The sequence below is a fragment of the Opisthocomus hoazin genome, chromosome 14 (assembly GCF_030867145.1).
Source record: "Opisthocomus hoazin isolate bOpiHoa1 chromosome 14, bOpiHoa1.hap1, whole genome shotgun sequence".
Classification (NCBI taxonomy): Eukaryota; Metazoa; Chordata; class Aves; order Opisthocomiformes; family Opisthocomidae; genus Opisthocomus; species Opisthocomus hoazin.
In genome coordinates, this window is record NC_134427.1 from 20,162,771 (window position 1) to 20,180,980 (window position 18,210).

At 41.3% G+C, this 18,210-nt stretch overlaps 1 protein-coding gene across 3 annotated transcripts in view; it reads right to left on the reverse strand.

Moving 5' to 3' along the window:
• Nucleotides 1-5,515, reverse strand: part of AMMECR1 (AMMECR nuclear protein 1) — a 103,567-nt gene extending 98,052 nt beyond the window's left edge. For 2 of the 3 annotated variants that reach the window (XM_075435385.1, XM_075435386.1), the window contains exon 1: nucleotides 5,238-5,515. In XM_075435385.1, the coding sequence (XP_075291500.1) occupies nucleotides 5,238-5,409 (172 nt within the window). In that variant the 5' untranslated portion in view covers nucleotides 5,410-5,515. Of the gene's footprint in view, nucleotides 1-5,079; nucleotides 5,160-5,237 lie in introns of those variants that run through there. The other variant, XM_075435387.1, reaches the window with a different exon arrangement.
• Between the last annotated feature and the right edge of the window lie 12,695 nt (nucleotides 5,516-18,210).

The window sequence follows — 18,210 nt, forward strand, 5'->3', positions numbered from 1 at the left end:
GGCAATAAATTAGATATCTTAAGGACCAGAAATCTAGTCTTTTCATCCAATGGATTTATTTATTTTCAGTGTAGTTAAGGTAAAATTACCCAGTGACTGCAGTTGAACTATTTCTTATACCACTGTTTTATGTAGCCTCGGACATGTAATCTTTAAACGATCTCTTTGATATATTGAACTCTCTGTTGCTGCTGTGAGAGCTCACTGCCTTGCAATCTCAAGGTAATTTAATTACTTGAATTTTATGGAATTGCAGTGACTGATTCCAGTTTTAGGTATGGAATTTCAGTCATAAATTTTGCAAGGATATATTTCAAAAGTTAATTTGGAAAAAACAGCCATCCATTTCTAAAGGTTAATTGCAACAGAAATGCTGGTTTCTGCTGAAGGTTGCTTAGAACCTCCTCTTTATTGATACCGCAGCCTGTGAAAAGACCTCTGAAGTATACAAACGTACTGTAATGCATACGGCAGTTGCAGAATTTGCATAGAAACTGAGTCATGATACTCTGACGTGTCTTTGACAAAAATTTTAGCCTTGGTGTTTGAGGTCTATTGCTTTAGTGTCAAACAGACAAATCAGTCCAGATCTATACTATAGTCTCTGTGTCTCATCCATGTGGTATTCAGTTTAATTTTCTTTTTGGGAAAAGGTAAGTAAGAGTCTCATGCTCTCAGTCTTTCCCTTCCCCCACAGTGAGGGCAGCTAGTTGGACTACCAGGTCAACTTGGTTTTTGAGCACCAGAGGAACAATTTAACATGAAAAGAACTTTTATGCACTTGTTTATGCTTAAAATACATTCAATATACCCTAATCTGTGCAGCCTCATAACAGAATTCCTAGATTCTTCACAATATCAAGAAGAACTAAGTTTGCTCCATTCATTCTTCTCTAACTCAAAGTGCTACTTTCATTTGTGTGTCTTAGAGAGGCTGATGTTATCGCATCGATGTTATCTTAGTCTGTGTACAGAGATAGAAGTGATGTCAAAAGGAGAAACACCTGCTAAAGTAAATTATAGCACCTATCCATTCATCCATGCATTACATCCAGGAACTTATATCAGCTTGTATAACAGTGATCTAGAAAATGGTCCTGGAGCGATTATAGCGTTGCAGCAACTTGCAAAGCATACCGTGCTTTTGGTAATTGATCATGCTCCATCTTTAAAAACAGATAGTTAGGATTCTTGCTCCCATCTCACTGCTTCAGTGTATTCTCCTGATTCTAGTTGTTATGTTTGATTTATATCTGTTTGTTCTTGGGCCATCATTGTCATACATCTTAAATAATTAATTTCCCTGATGATATCTTTACCAATAGCACTCATATTCCTGGCTCATTGTCATGATACGTATTGATCTTTCTGTATTGAGTGACAAGAACTATACAATATTCCAAACAGGGACTCACCCATAAGTATAGGATGCCATCAGTGCTATACTGTCTTTATCTTTAGTGGCATGCTGTGAAACGGATGTGTCTTTCTCTCAGGTGTATCACATTGGGAGGTATTGGGTGGAAGCAGCTCCACTTTTCTTGTCTGCCTGTCTCTTCCTACGCTCCTCCCAGGATGTTCTGGTGCATCTCCATTCCTGTGTCCCTCCCACCCTGCTGTCCAGGCCCTGTAGCCCCTCTCTCATCCTTCCCAGGTAGCACTTACTACCTCCCTGTGCTTCTCTAACTGTTATCAGAGGCTGAGGTTGAGGTGAGAGCCAGAAGCAGGCCAAGGCTACTCCTGCTGTGGGATGATGTGGGAAGCGATGGAGATGGGAGGATGGGAGAGAAACAGGCTGCAGAGCATCTTCGCGCTTCCGCTGCCAGCTGGGAGAAGGCTGGGCACTGCCGGTGCTGCCAGGGGTCAGCAGCTGCAGAGAGGACAACGCTGAGCTCGGGCATCACTGGGACCCGCCAAGCCAGTGCCTACCTCCTCACACACAAGTCTGCAGCTTGCCGCTCTAGGCTGCTCCCTCAGCTTATTCCTGCCTTTGATGAGCCTTAGATTTCTACTACATTTCCTCTCATTTCTCTTACTCTGTGATATTTCACCTCTAAACTGATGCTGCCTCCCAACATATCGCCAGCAAAACTTGTCAGTTTTTTGTTGCAGAGCCCCGCTTTATGAGACTATTAAAATTCAGACCCAGTCCTTCCAGAATTCTTGCATTATTCACTTTTTGTTGATTATTCCTCTTTCAACCCAGTCCCTCAATTGGATTTAATAGAATTAGTCTGGTGCAAAGTGACAGCCAGGAAAAATAAAGCTGTTCCTTCAATTTTAATGAAGGGCTCAGCCATCTGATCAGGCTGTTGCTGTGTTTAAGTTCCTGCATGTCAATGGAGCCATTGAGACTATAGGTGCTTTGAGTCTAGCCGTTTACAGAGTAGTGCAGGACCAATTAAACCTTTTTTAACTGAATTTTAATCTAAAATTGAAAAGTGTGAACTTAAAAAAAAAAAAGTCAGGTGAAGGGAATATAGCTGGCCAGTTACCATGGCTGTGCTCATGCACAATAACTTATTTATTGTAACTTTAGTGTGTGTCTGAGGATGTCATTAAAATTGGAGGGATCCACTTCTGTGACTGTTCAAGTGAAGGAATAATTGTGGTTTTGACTCATGTTCTGACTCTGGAACAAGTTCTACTCTAAGTCAGCATGGGTTCCACTTTAGCCATTGCCCTTACTAATATCCATTAGCTCTTCATATATACTTGTCTCTAGGCAAGGACCATCAAGTATGAGTTACGGAGTGCCTGGCTTCATAGCTGCTGCTGAATTATAAATTAGTACATTTACAGAGTCAGTTAATCTTTAGTATCCTGTGCGTGCCTGATTTAATGTATGTGCACACACACAAAAAAAGGCGTATTAACATAGCATGAGTGTATCCTCAGCTGGGAATGTCTGGAGAGTTGCTAATCCCTTCCCATGGTCTATATTCCAGAAGCGGTTTTCTACTTCCAGGGGCTCCTGTATGCAACAGTTTGTCTTAAAACCAAAAAGTTAATATATCCTAGATGGCATCTGCTTTTTCATTAGATTATTTCCTTTCTGCACATATTGTGAAATAACATGCATTGTCCATCTAATAATAGTTTTTATCAATGGTACAATTTAATATGACATTTTCTAAAATGAGCCCAAACAAGCACCACTTGAATAGTTACCTGTACAGCTGTATCGCTGTATGGAGTTTTATCTCACTGAACTCCCAAAACACTCAATTCTGCACAGACCTGTCCTATCAGTAGTCCTTCCTTCCAGCGACATCTGTTTGTGCTGAGGGTAATTTTTTTTTTCTGAGAGAGAAACATGGGCTCTAGATTTACATCCATGTCTTGTAACTTGTCTAATGACATATCAGTTCCTCTGTTAACAGTAAACAATCAAATGCTTTGCTAACTTTTAGCAAAACACATCCAGCTATAAGAATTTCTTTCTTCCTGCTGACTCTGGGAAATGTGTCGAGTCTCAAGATTTCCAGCAAGCTGAGCGCTAACATTTGGGATTGAGTATAAGGTGGAACTAAGGACTAAAAGTAGATTCATATTTCTCATTAAGTTAATTTAGTATCAGTGACTTCAGTGAAACTGAGGCAGAGATTCACCAGTGGGAGGAGAGCGCCAGGCTCAGGGATCCATCTTAGGTTCAGAAGCAAAACAGACAGTATCATAGGAATTGTCTCAAAATCGATGAGAGGCTTTCGGAAGCAAAAATACCACTTTCAGAGCCTGATCCTAAATCTGTTGATACAAGCTGAAATTTTCACTTTTTGCTTCTAGTGCTCTGAGTTGTAAGTTATTATACCCTGCATGGCTTTTTTTTTTTAATTATTTGCATATCAACATCAGAACTTTTCCCATACTGAAAATCTATCCTTAAAGACCTTCAGTCTACTCGTGCTCATACAGCATTTCTCCCATCCCTCCAATCGGCTTTATAAATTACTCAAGAAACAGTTGCAAGCTAGAAAATTGGCAAAAAAATCTCCCACATTGAAAAGGTGAAAGGCGAAGTTTGAATAAATTCCTAAAATACTGTTTCCAAGGCTGCGCTAACTTATGTTTCTGCTGCAGACTGTAATGTCTAAGCATTTTGATAGGCAATATTATGGGGCCACAATGGTATGGAATGCTCTTGTCTGTTCCAGCAGCAGGCACGGGTAGCTTTGGATTGTTTGTTCTATCTGAAGGCCTCCCTACATCTAGTGCAAAGTCAGGCTCCATAAAACCTCCCCTAACAGGACGACAAACACTGAGTTGCAGTCAAATATTTGGATGATGTACATTAAGTCCTCAGGGGAATTCTCTGTTTGCAGTCATCGAACATGAAAGGATGAAGCATAAAGCAATTCCAGTTTTTCTAAAAAGCCTGAAGTACAGGAAAGGACCGAAAGAATCTGTTTTCCAATTTCTGTCACCAGAGACTCACAGAATTTGGTTTGTACATTCCTAAAACGCGAACTGTGTTCATCTTCCCGCAGTAGTATGTATAAGTAAAATGTCCCTGAGGATGTTAAACTATTTTTACAAGTATTTCAATAAAATAGTATGTCCTATCAAACTGGAATCTCACCATTCTTGCAGAGCTTACTTGGTGCATTTCTGTGAGCATATATAAAAAGAACTGCATGATAAAACCTATTCATTTTTAGTACAGCTCAGTCTGCTGCATTGGTTTTATGCTGTATATGTCTTTGTAGTGTTAGCGCACTGCTATGTGGCAGCTTAAACGTATTATAGCAGAGCCGGTACACAAGACAAGAAAGCTATGGATATAACTGTAAATCAGCAGTAGCAAGTCTTTTTTATAATGTTTCCATCTACCGTACATAAAGCCATTCCCTGATTTGAATAATGTGCTGAGCTAAATAATCAGACTAACAATATACCTAAAATAGGGAAGATCAGGCAATAGAAATAGCCACAGTTTCAATCAGGATTACAAATGACAGATCTCCAAATGATGCTAAAATGTAAGGAAAAAACCCCAACCCCTGGAACTGACCAGAATTACTGTCAGTCATTGATTTCTAGCACACACAAAGAGATGGTGAGTATAAATGTGTTACTTACAAGTGCTGAGGATTTTAGGGAATGAAAATGGAGACCAGGAGCTGGAGACTGCCTGCCATGCCAGCAGTGTTGATTTGGAAGCGATGGACACAAATAAATGTTCAGCAAAGCTTAAAAAGCTGCAATGCAAGGCTAGCCAAAAGTGTCCATGTCCTTACCGTGCTGTGGCTGGCAGGCAATCCGTGTCTGGGAGCCTTCAGTCCCTCTAATCAGGCTCCGGGGATTTTGTTTGCAAGAGAGATTGTCCTTTAAGTGATCAGTGCAGGAAAACAGAGAAATAAAGAGAAATGAGCAAATTGTACAAGGCAAATAGCTGCAGGTCTTTAGCATGCTCCCTGCGTTTTCCTGAGCTGCATCTGCAGTAGAGAAAATATCCCAAAAATAGCTCAGGCTGCCAATGACTTGCTGAAACCTGAGAAAGAATTGCTGAATTTAAAGATCTGGGTTGCTGTGGGTGTATGATTAAAGTGAGGAATCGTTGGCAGGAAGAACCTAGGATGAAACCACATGCTTAAGGAGTAACTTGTGAGTTCACTGGTATCAGAACATGAGCTGACCTCCGATTTCCCCCTCCTCCCCCCAATGCCAGTTAACCCTTAAGAGTTCAGCATGGAAGAAAGTTCTGCAATATCAGATGGAAGAGAAAATATGACCTAAAGAAGTTGTTCTCAACTGTAATATCTGTGATGCAGTGACAGTATTTTATAGCAGTGCCCTATTCCCTAAATTTCAAAGCAGTCAGGCAAGCTGATGTTTTGCAGAGGTCTTGGAAGCTGCACAGTTCTAACTTCTGGAAAGCTCAGTATATGCCAGACACCCCCTGGAAGCTGTTTGTAGTCCCACAGAGTGAAAGGGATTCGGGTAAAGTTTTGAGGAAGGAAGGGAGGATAACATAGCACTTTGGGAAATTTTCTGCATGCGCTGGCTTACGGACAAAATATCAAGAATTGCCAGAGTATTTGGCACAGCCTTGGAGGAAGCACTGGTATCTCTGTATTGTGCCCAGTACAAATTACAGGAGCTTAAGGACTGCTCCAGGTTGTTCTGGTCCATAAGCGTCCCCTATGGATTCCTTGTGCTCACACAGACCACCGGAGCATAGCGTACTTTAGCCCCAGCCCTCAGCTTGCTCCCTGGCACTTAATTTTGCGTTACTTCCCTGATTTAGAAAAGAACAAGAAGCAGTTGGCACAAAGCTGGGTACATTGGCTTGACACCAATTAAGTTTCCCAAGCAGTGCCAAAAGTAATCCTCAGTAACCTATTTAGGACAGTATTAAAGCTGCCAGAGCCTGGACTAGGACATAGTCCCCAGTTTTCTGTGTACTGACACTGAAAAGGGAAAAAGCTTCAGCACTGTAACTGGGTTAGATTCAAGCCACATGGGACTGGATTATGAGAAGCTGCTGCTTTGGAAAGCAATTGTGCATCTGAGAAAAGAGCCGAACGTTGCCATTACTTCAGAATGCACTTTTGTTTTAACATCATTTTTTTTAAGATGTGCCAAGCAATAATGGCATCATAGGGAGAACAAAATATTTAATGGGCTTCAACCATAGTAGGGTGTGATCACTTAATCATTCTGATAGGCCTGTCCACTGTGCACGATGTAGCTATACTTCTTCAAGAGTATCTGAGCAAGTTTGCTGATGACACCAAACTGGGAGGTGTGGTAGATACACCAGAAGGCTGTGCTGCCATTCAGCGTGACCTGGATAGGCTGGAAAGCTGGGCAGAGAGGAACCTGATGAGGTTCAACAAGGGCAAGTGCAGGGTCCTGCACCTGGGGAGGAACAACCTCATGCACCAGTACAGGCTTGGGGTGGACCTGCTGGAGAGCAGCTCTGCGGAGAGGGACCTGGGTGTCCTGGTGGACGACAGGTTAACCATGAGCCAGCAGTGTGCCCTGGCTGCCAAGAAAGCCAGTGGGATCCTGGGGTGCATCAAGAAGAGTGTGGCCAGCAGGACAAGGGAGGTTCTCCTTCCCCTCTACACTGCCCTGGTGAGGCCTCATCTAGAGTACTGTGTCCAGTTCTGGGCTCCCCAGTTCAAGAAGGATGAAGAGCTACTGGAGAGAGTCCAGCGGAGGGCTACAAGGATGGTGAGGGGACTGGAGCATCTCCACTACGAGGAGAGGTTGAGGGAACTGGGCTTGTTGAGCCTGAAGAAGAGAAGGCTGCGAGGGGACCTTATAAATGCCTACAAATATCTGAAGGGTGGGTGTCAGGAGGATGGGGCCAAGCTCTTTTCAGTGGTGCCCAGTGACAGGACAAGGGGCAATGGGCACAAACTGAGGCACAGGAAGTTCCGTCTGAACATGAGGAGGAACTTCTTCCCTCTGAGGGTGACGGAGCACTGGAACAGGCTGCCCAGGGAGGTTGTGGAGTCTCCTTCTCTGGAGATATTCAAGACCCGCCTGGACAAGATCCTGTGCAGCCTACTGTAGGTGACCCTGCTTCGGCAGGGGGGTTGGACTAGATGACCCACAGAGGTCCCTTCCAACCCCTACTATTCTGTGATTCTGTGATTCTGTGAGCATTTCGTCTTAAAGATGCTGCGTGTATGTGAATGTATTTAATATATACTAGTTGCTGTAGTTTCACACTCACAGTGATGTTCTGTGGGGCTAAGGAATGAAGCATTTGTCCTATGAAAATCAACAGGATTCAAGGTGCACACCTACAAAGGCAGCTGAGCATGCCTAGCTATGACCTTCCCTTTTGTAGGTGCTTTGGAGAACAAGGCCCATTATCAGGTCTTTTGGTCTATCCATAGTTCTAACTGTTCTGATCCAAAGTGTTGTTCTAGAAGCTAGAAGGGTAGACAATCCCTGGAGTAGGCAGGTCATTTTATTTGTATTTATACCCCAGGAGGCACTTTCTGAAGTACTTCTGCTGCTAAAAAGGAAATGCAGAATATTAGAAATTATGGCCTAAATAATTATAGCTCAGATTGCAGCATTCACTCTCAGACAAAAGGTGGTAAGCACTTACACATATCTGGTGTTGGTGTATATTATCTCATAAATTTCATGGTGAACTCAAGAAGTCTGGTTACTAATCTCCTAAAAACTCTGAATGCAAACCTCTGTTCCTGTCTTTGAAGCAGCAAGTGATAATACAAAAGACTTTGTAGGCACCTTTTTTGTGTGTTAGTAAAACCTAAAGCCAGTAATAATGACGAGTGGGCAATTCATCATGTCTGGTACACTGCTAGTGTTATATCAGCGTAAGACTGTCATTAGAGGCTAGTGTCTGTCTGTTAGCAGAGAAACTGTGCATTAAAAAATGAGATTCCCCCCACACACACAAATGAGGTCATTAATTCAAACACTCTTTTTGTCTCTCCTTGTTACAAAGAGGTTGCTAATGCAACACAATAAAGCGGTGCTTCATCTCAAACAATTGGAAACTTGGTATGCTGAACCATTCTCTCTGTTCCATTTGCTCTGTATTGGATTTCATTAGTACTGAGAGTCGAGGTCGTAAATTTTATATATATGACATAATGCATATTTTTGTATTTTTTAACTTAAATATAACAGGGCAAAAGTGATAAGAGCATGGCAGAATTCTGAGCAGAGAACAGATGGGTGGTTTGGCATGGAAACAAAGAAGTTAGCATACATTCTTTGTTCTTATAGTAACACTGATGCTTATGGTGCCGATCAAATAGATGTATGGAGAAAGTACATCTTCCACTAAGCATGATGCTTTATATCATGATACCTCTAAATGATCTAACATGTTCTCGAGAGCTAAACCATTGAATGCTCTTGTTCTTCTTTTCTACAATTCAGTCATTTCTTTGATACCATATGATGAGTTTTGCCTGAGCATGCAGGGTGAGCTAAGTGCTGGATTTCTTCTTTCATTTCCTTGGGAAGATGGGGAGAAGTTCCCCAAACTAGTGCTATCCCACCAGGACTGACTCGGTGGTGAGTCTGCTGTATAGTCTTGCGTGATCAATAAATCCTCTGCCGTTGTGTCTGTATGCACACCAGGATTTGGATTTCAGCATTTGGTAGTGTCTGACAGCCCTTGCCTGTGGGTGTTGGTAGATCTGGAGAAACAAAGTCCTGTTTCTACCAGTGCAACTGAGTCACCGGACTGGTGTGGCTGTAAATGAGAACACGTTACAGAAACTTGTTCAGCAAAATAAACTGGGAAATGCAAGTGAATGTTTTACGCACTTCACTGGGGCAGGTTGTCACCAGTTTTTTTTCCTATCAGACAGTCTCGTGTTCAGGGAGCTCTCTGGAGCATGAACTTCAGAATTAGGTCTGCCACAGGTAAGTCATTAAAGTAGGAAAATTTCCAGTGGATTGACAGATAATTACCTTTTCATGACAATGCTGGAGTTGGTACAAAAATGACATTTTGCATTATCCAAAACTGTGACTGTGATTTGAAAAAAAAGGCCTCAAATGCCAGTCCTTGTAAGATCAGTGGGAAAAGAAAGAGCATAGGACCTGACACTGCAGTGTGAGAACTTAAAGGATGAACTTAGCTGAAGTAACTTGGAGTTAAAAAAAAAAAAAGACCAGAACTCATATGAGAGCTTTCTGAAGTCAAAACAAGCTAATAATTTAATTAATGTAATACCTTGGCTAATAGGTTGGAGAAAATTGTTGTTTTAATAATATGAGGGAACACTGACCAAATCTTGCTCCCACTGAAAACAGTAGGATAACTCCTTTTCATTCAGGGTGCTAGATCAGTCTTAATTAAAGTAGTAAACGTGGAGATCTGCTGAAAGTGTCTGTTAATGGTGAACTAATTAATGGCCTTGAAAATAACATAATATATTATGCTTTCATGAAATGCTGGAAATGTAATGTTTAGCTCAAACACCTATGTGGTACCCACAAAGGCAGCTATCTTCTCTTCATTGGTACCTTGTGGAATACATGTAGTTTCCATAAATCCTTTGTTAAAGTAGCTAAGGTAGTGAGTAGAGCTTAACCATAAATTATTGCTTGAAATACTTATAGGCATAATCCCAATTCTTCACTGACAAGGTGGATTTAACTGTCTAATATGCGATGCATTTCTTTTTCTTATGAAATAATGAGGAAGGTTGCATGACAGCAACAAAGAAGCAAAATGAATAAATATTGAGGGTTTTTTTAGCTGAAATTTTATTTGTCCTTTTCCTAACTTAGAATTGTAAAAAATCAGCGTTCAGAGCAATTTTCCTGTTTTTTAGTATGTTCTGACTAAATCAACACCAGAATATTTTTCTCAAAGTTAAGCAGTGTGGGGACTTCAGAGTTCCTTGGGGCGTATAAAAGGTTTTCCCCTTTTCATTTAAGGTATCAAATCAACCTTCTTCTGTGACACCTTTCATGTAATATGTTCCTAGATGCTTGGTTTGATGGTAAGTGACAACTCGAACGCAGTAGTTTGGAAAATGCCAGTCTAAAAGCCTAAACATAAGGTCCACTCAGTCTTGGAGTAATCTGTTGCTCAGTGCTATATGCTAAATAAACCTCTGGTTGGAATGCCAGTGATTCTCTGAGGGAGCATTATTTTTAATATGGATATTTTTGCCTGCTGTCATGTCCTCAAAGGCATCACTGGTGTCCCAGGGCAGATAAGAAGTGTTAGTGCCTTGAAGAATGTGCCTAGCTGAATTGTTTCAGCAGTAAGGGTCCGGGTTTGGCAGGATAGGGCCACCTGAGGTTAATGACCTGGATTACTGCAACTGTCTTTCTCCTTGTTTGCAGTGCAGCGATCCGTAGCTAGGCAGTGTGCAAAAACGTGCAAAATATTTCATTTTATGACAGGAACCTGAAAAGTAAGGCCCCTTCCTGAACCTGACAACTGATTCACACAGACTTGCTGCAGTACATTTCTCCCTTCTAGCTAAGGCTAATGAGGCACAGACACTTGCTGCTACCTACCAGCTCTTCACTCATTTTTTTCTCTTCTCTTCTCTTCTCTTCTCTTCTCTTCTCTTCTCTTCTCTTCTCTTCTCTTCTCTTCTCTTCTCTTCTCTTCTCTTCTCTTCTCTTCTCTTCTCTTCTCTTCTCTTCTCTTCTCTTCTCTTCTCTTCTCTTCTCTTCTCTTCTCTTCTCTTCTCTTCTCTTCTCTTCTCTTCTCTTCTCTTCTCTTCTCTTCTCTTCTCTTCTCTTCTCTTCTCTTCTCTTCTCTTCTCTTCTCTTCTCTTCTCTTCTCTTCTCTGTTTTTTGCCTTTCTGTCCTACTGTCTGTGACTTTCTCCTTTGTGTTTAAAACCCACTTTTAATCCCTGTTGTGGCGCATCCCACCTTACTCTATTTCAGACCCAGACTGTTGCCCTGAATTTTGGTTTTCTGCTTTAGTTGGAAACGTGCTGTTGGCATGGGTGTGTCGTCCTGTGTAACCACAGGAAAGGTGCCAGTACAATAGAAACTGTTTGTAAAATTGACTTTTTTTCTTTGTAGAGGGCTGACGGGAAGATTTCGTGAGATCCCTATAAAGTTTCTGTAACAATCAGTGAAAAAGAAAATTAAAAAAAAACAGGGGAAAGCCACAACCTTGCCCTCCCTCTAGGCATTGAGTTTCTCATCAGTTGTCATTGCAAATTTCCACAATTGCCTTTGGCACTGTTTCGACAATTCTAACTCTGTGCTATGCTTTGTTCGATTAATGACTAGTTCTAGAGATTTTCTCTGGTGATCCTCACATGAGACATAAAGAATTATCAATTGCCTCAGCAATGTCTGGGAGCAGAGTATGTCAAAGATACAGTTTGCTTCCCTGAGTTTATAATGAAACAGCTTACTGCATTCCTTGCCCTGAGGTACTAATTTGATACGTTCTGCCTCTGCTTGGCCCGAGCATTGCAGGTTTGCCTTAGCAAAGTGAGAGAATGTAGTAAGAAATTGCTATTAACAGCCACCAAACCAACAATTATTCCCGTGCTATGAGGCATTTGATTTGGCCTTACTATATTTGTGGAGTTTTATATATACAATAGTATAAACCAGCGACTGACACCTGGATATTAACAGCTCCATTACCAAAAGTTTTATTCTGAAGTTTAGGGAAGATAGAGAGCAAAATGGTCCTGGTTCTGTTCCATTTCGCATCTGTAAATCCAAATAATTCTTTTTAAACTTACACATTTCAGATCAGTGTAGAAGTTCAGTTAGATAGTTGGTGTATCCTTTCCTGAGATGAACTTCACAGCCATGAAAAGGAAAGATACGTTATCTCATAGTTGTGATTAGCCCAGTTTCTAATTGCATGGACTTCTGTGAAAAGAGTTAGGGCTTTATTGTTGGACTTGGGTTTTACTCTGAAGTGTACAAATCGGGAAGAGTTCCGGTAAAAGTCAGCTGCAGCCTGAAGCCCATCGGTGTCATTCTGCCTGACATTGACTGTTGGGAAAACCTGCTGTTGCAGTTGCTGCGTTGCCTTTCCCCTCTCTCATCATCATTATCTGTCTCCAGTGCAGTGATTCGCTTCTAAGGCAGCTTAGAGGTGGCTTTTGTTTAAACATACATTTTATAACTCTGCTGCCTGCGGTCAGGCTATCTAAATATCCTGGGAAAGGATGCATGGCAAAACAGTATCACAGCAGTGCTTTGAGGTAGGGTAGCAATGTTATAATAGATAGGAAACGGAGTAGAGAAGTTAAATGGCTTGTCAAGAGTTGCACAGGAAGAATATGGCACGATCCAGACTGGAGCCCAAGCATGTGCTTTTCTTCAATCTGTAGCTGGTTTGTGGTAGATTTTCAAACTGGAGAAATATGGTAGTTTCCAAAAACAGCTAAAAAGAAAAATGCAATCGAAGAGGAATAAAGAGGAATAAAATGCAGCGTCAGTAAGGTTTCATGGTGCGTATCATCACTGCAGAATTTCCCTTCACCTCAGAGACTTGTTGCTACCTTTTCTGTCCCTCAGAGCTCTGTGCTCGGCATCTGATTTCTCCGTGGCAGTGGTATTTTTATCAGGTCATGATGGTTTTCCTATGAATCAAAATGTCAGACATCTGTGGCTACCTGTACTCCTGTAGTTTTATATTTCTCAGTTTAGATAGTACTGTCTGTAGGAAACATGGTGTTCATTAATAACTTCAATCAGGAAAGCCCTGAAGCATGTTCCTGAAGAGAAGTTTTCATTGCAGTAGGACCATGTTTAGTACTATATTCGGACTATATTTAACCATTCTTTTGATTAAGTGTAATTTTCACATCTGAGGTACTTCAGTACTATTCTGAGGGATCTTCAGTACTGGAGCTTTCTCATCTCCCCCCTGCATATGCAAACTTTTAATTTCCAGGGACAAGATTTTGCAGTAGTTGAATCAGAGGTCTGACTAAGATAGTTCTTCCATTGCTGTCCAAAGAGCCTGCCAGTTCCAACACCAGTTTATCTGATATGTAAACTGGGCAACAGGGGTTCATAAAGTTATTCTTTTCCTTCAACAGTTTAATCCCTTGGTCTTTTCTCAAGACAAATTCTCGTGACTACAGAAGGAATCTTGCCTGAGGCCTGTAGAATCCTACCCAAGATTTTACTGTGCGATTTGACAATTATTGGTTATAACACACTGAAAAATTACCCAGTATGAATCCCTAGTGTATCTAATTCTGGTCTTTCAGCAAGCTGGCTGTGGACAAGAAGCTGATCATTTCAAAAAATGTTGTTATTAATATTAAGCAATGGAAATAATTTGATGGTATTTTAAGAATGTCACTTTGGTTAGTTGAAAAGAGAATCCCAAAAGTAATACTTAAAAGCAGTTCCACATAATCAGCCTCAAAGACTGTGGTACAGGATTCCTGTGTTATGGTTAATGGAAAAGAATATTTCTTTGGACAAACAGAGGTGGAGGTTTTAATCTACTGATTTGTTCCATGTAACACATTTTTCCACTACTGCACCATGCTTTGCAGCAGCATCACTTATGAACCCCTCCCAGGATTTAAATTTATGGGGAAAAGATGAGTGGAAATGCTTTGAGTTTAGTATGAAGTTCTCAGCAGATGCAAAATAGCAGTTTACTGTAAAATGAAGTTTCAGTACACTAGTGTCCCTAAGGTAGCTACATTACCATGCCTTTGCGCCTCATGTTTATTTAATGTTTGATATTTAATGATCAAGTTTTCTGTCCTACTTGGGCAATACAAAAGCTTCCTCTAATACACAGCTGAGATTTTCTAGTGCAAATGTGCTATTCCTGGCAGTCATACCCCTTCCACTTGGGCTGTCTACAAAAGACATTGCAAAGAAAGAGGGGAAGAAGGACACGTAGGTCAGCATGGCCACCCTGAGTCGCCCAGCCTATGGGTGCTGTAGCCTGTGGCGGCCCAGTTCAGCTGGTGGTAATGGCAAGGAGAGAAGCAGGGAGTCAGATGCAGCTTACTGATGCCTTTCTCTCAGTGCTTTCTCAGCTCAGGTGAATTCACATGACAGCAGTGATCTTTTCCTAGGCCCTTAGAGAGGATACTCTGTAAAATACAAATTTCTGTGCCTTGTAAAGTATGTTTCTATTGATGCCTGACCTTTACTTTGCTATGACTTTCCATTCTGCACCATCTGAAGGAACAGTTTGGTCTTAGGGGTGGCTGAAGAGCCTCCCTCAGCCCCGTGGCTGCGTTGTTTTGTCAGCATTTCTGGTGCTTTCCCTGAGATGGCTTTGGTTGTTTTAACAGAAAACTTGTGTCTGTTTATTTTTTTGGTAATCATGTAACCCATTTAATCAGAATATTTAATTATGTTTCTCTCCAGTCAGGTCTGGAGCCAGTTTGGGTTTGTTTTAATCAGAACAAGATTTTCTAAATGAAGCCCTTTTTCAGTGGCTTTCAACTCAATTAGAGATCAGAGTCTTAACTTCTGTATAGGGCAGGCATTCAGAAAAGTCTGTAAGTCTGTCTTTAACTCATACTGACTTCAGTGGTACTGTTCAGGGTACCACAGAGATGAGCATGGGCTTTGATGCCTTGCTAGCCTAGGCCTGAATATCAACACAGGGCTTGGGAATTTTAATGTGTTTTAAAAGGTCAAAGAAGAAATGAAATGGTAACTATTTGTTTTATAACTCCTCTTAAAAATTATTGATTTAATTTTCAATTTCAATGAATATGTATTTTATATGCATCTTCACTCCCAGGTGGACTGAGTTAGCAGCAGAGAGTGATCACAAGTTATGGGGGGATGTGTGGGAGAAGCAGAGTGGGGTAGGATCTGTCAGACCTCATGAGTGTGGTCTAGTGTGTTTGGGTTTTGTAGTTCCAGCCTGGAACTGGAATGCGCCCTGTACATACAGCGCTAGAAAAAACGACAAGATATGACCTAGGTCTTTGGAAGCATGTAGAGCCGCTGCGTGAGCTCGCTGGCACCAGGCTGTTTTTCTTATAGCACAGTTTGCACTGAGTAAGCAAAGGGCTGGAGTCAGATTCTGTGATAATACCCCAGGGAATCAGGTGGTCTAATAGAGCAAAGATTAATCAGGTATATATCTCTTTATAAAGCAGCAGCTGTCTCCAAGAATGTTTAACTTTCACCATTCCGTGTAAGCCGCCAATTTTGCTGTCTCTCTTTAGCCAGGAGAAACTCAGCTAGTGTAGAAAATTAAGAAAATAAGAGCTTTAAAGTGCAGTTTAAAGCACAGATGTGGCAAACAACAAACGCTTTTTGAAAGGAAAAGACAACCTGAGTTCTGAGAAAAACCTCCCTGAATCCTGTGCACTGGTTTCCAGTTGCTAGAGGGCAGCATGGTATAAACAATGAGACTATGACAGCTTAAGCATCTGGAAGCATCTCTTTGCTCGGAGTTTCAGTGTGGGACTTCTCAAGGATATCAGTGGCTTCTCAGTTTTATGATCAGGGTTAAATTGAAAAAGCTACTTCTACTTTGATTGCGGTCTCAGCGATGTTAACATTCATGTGTCTGCATTTCCCCCATTTCTTTTTGGCTTGTCATAAATGCTTAAGAGACAGCTGCCTTGGTCACTTTTCTTCTTGCAACAGCTAGCATAAGTAAAGAAACTATGAGATTTTAGGAACAGTTTTCCTGGTTTATTTTATTTACTACATGAAAATCGTGTACAATTAATTAATTTTCCTGCTTCCCCAGTAGATGGCATCTGTAAAATATTTATGTATTGGCCTCTGAAACAGAGAATAGTAAGGTATAAAAATTGTGATGAATTACTTATTTCTTACTTATGGGTGTTGCTTTGCATTCTGTTTCAGAAGGGTGTGCCTCTGCTTTATGTTGCTTCTCTTTGGCTATTTTGGCTATTCCTGTTTTTGCTAATGCCATGCTTGCTGGACATGCATCTTAAAACTGAGTATAGAATCAGTTTTGTTCACAGTTCTCATAACAAAACAAGCATTAGAGCAATAATTACAATAAATTTTCATTTCAAATACTTGTGCAACCCGATTTTCAATTATAAACAATTATAAAATGTAAAGATCTGAAATTCCTGCAGTTTAAGTAAAATTATTGAGCTTCTTATGGCTAGATAGAGCTTTTTGTAGCATAGAAGTCAGTGTAAGAATATCAGTCTATTAAAATGTAGCAAGTGATTTGGGGACTCTGGGTGACACATCTTTATCAGGCATCTAAAAACTAAGAACATCCCCAAACTGGGAGCTACTTCTGAATATTTGACTGTAGTTGCTCTGGGTACTGCTGCTTTCAGCCTCCTGTGGAGATTTGTTTTGGTTGTTGTTCATTTAACACATTTCATAGAAATCGGCAAAAGCATCTACAGGGCTGCCCTAAAGCTCCCTCAGCCAGGCTCACTCTCAGGCACGCTCCCCGCGTCTGGAAGGGCTGGGCTTCACATTCCAGCCCCGACCCTGACTGTGCACTTTGCACTGGAAAGCTGTCGGCGTGCTCGGTGTGGAGCTGGATGCGAGTGATTGCTTATGCGGAGCTGATCTTGCTAGACAAACCATGTTTCGTAGGAGAATGCTCAATGTCTTTGTAGGGAAACTTTATGTACTTGTAAAGTGGTGTGACTCTAAGGGAAGCTATCGACAGTAACATCAGTCACAGAGTTTCTTTCCCAGATGCCATCCCTGCAGCTTTTAAGCTCTACTGATGCCCTTCAGGATCCGTGAGGCCAGGGTTATTTCTTTAAATTCTTCTGCTGCTTGATGGCTACAGAATTCCCCATTTCCCTTAGAGCCTACATTCAAGTAGCATTTCTTTGCTGCAGAGTCAAAGATGATCCCTCATCCTACCCGGCTGCTCTCATCGCCTGCCGAACCTGCTTCTTACTCCTGAGTGCAGAAAGGAGAATTCTTTCAGAGAAGAGCTGAGACATGAGATCCTCTCTGAATGTGAGGACTGCCATTACTTAGGCATAGTAGATATTGCATGATTGTTATTACTTAGGCGTAGAAGATATTGCATTAATGTTATTGCTTAGGCATAGAAGATATTGATGCTGATGCAAATTTCTTTCATTCAGTTAAAAAAAAAAAACTATTTCACCATTTTAAATTAAGTTACAAAACCAAGACCGGCTTCTAAAGAAGTGCAAAATAGCGTAGTACTGTAGAAACCAATGGGAAGAACTGGCTTACACCAGCAACAAATATGCTGCTTCTGGCCTCATGTGGTTTCCCTGTAATGTCTGCTAATAAAAATACAGCCTGTAATTTGAAAACTCTTTGTTTTATAAAAAGATAAATTAAGGAATTAATCTGTATTTAATGAAATGTTGGGATGGATGGAAAGTCAGAAAAAATTGTTGAACCTTTGACAGTTTGTTTACTTGAGCTACTAAGTTGAAGGACCTGCTTTTGTGTATGGTCACCATTTCCCAATATGCTGAGGGCAGTCTGCCTAAATCACTAGGGTCTAAATCTGCAAGAAGCTCCATGTAGACAAACCCTTACAACCAGAGAGCGCCGCTCTTCAGACTGGGGCCAGGCTCTGGTCTCTCAGGATGGTGTTCCTAGTGACTTGAGCATTTGGAACCTGATCGGACACCAGTGTAGGGTTTTAGCTCAGGCTTTCATTTGCTAGGCTTTTGCAACCAACCAACAAACCTGACCAGAACTGGATTCTGCTGACACTCACTATGGACAGTCCCAGTCAAGGAGCTATGGGGACTGGTATCGTCAGCCCTGCTGCTTGGGCATGAGGGCTGCAGTGCTGAGAACCCCCTGAGCCTCT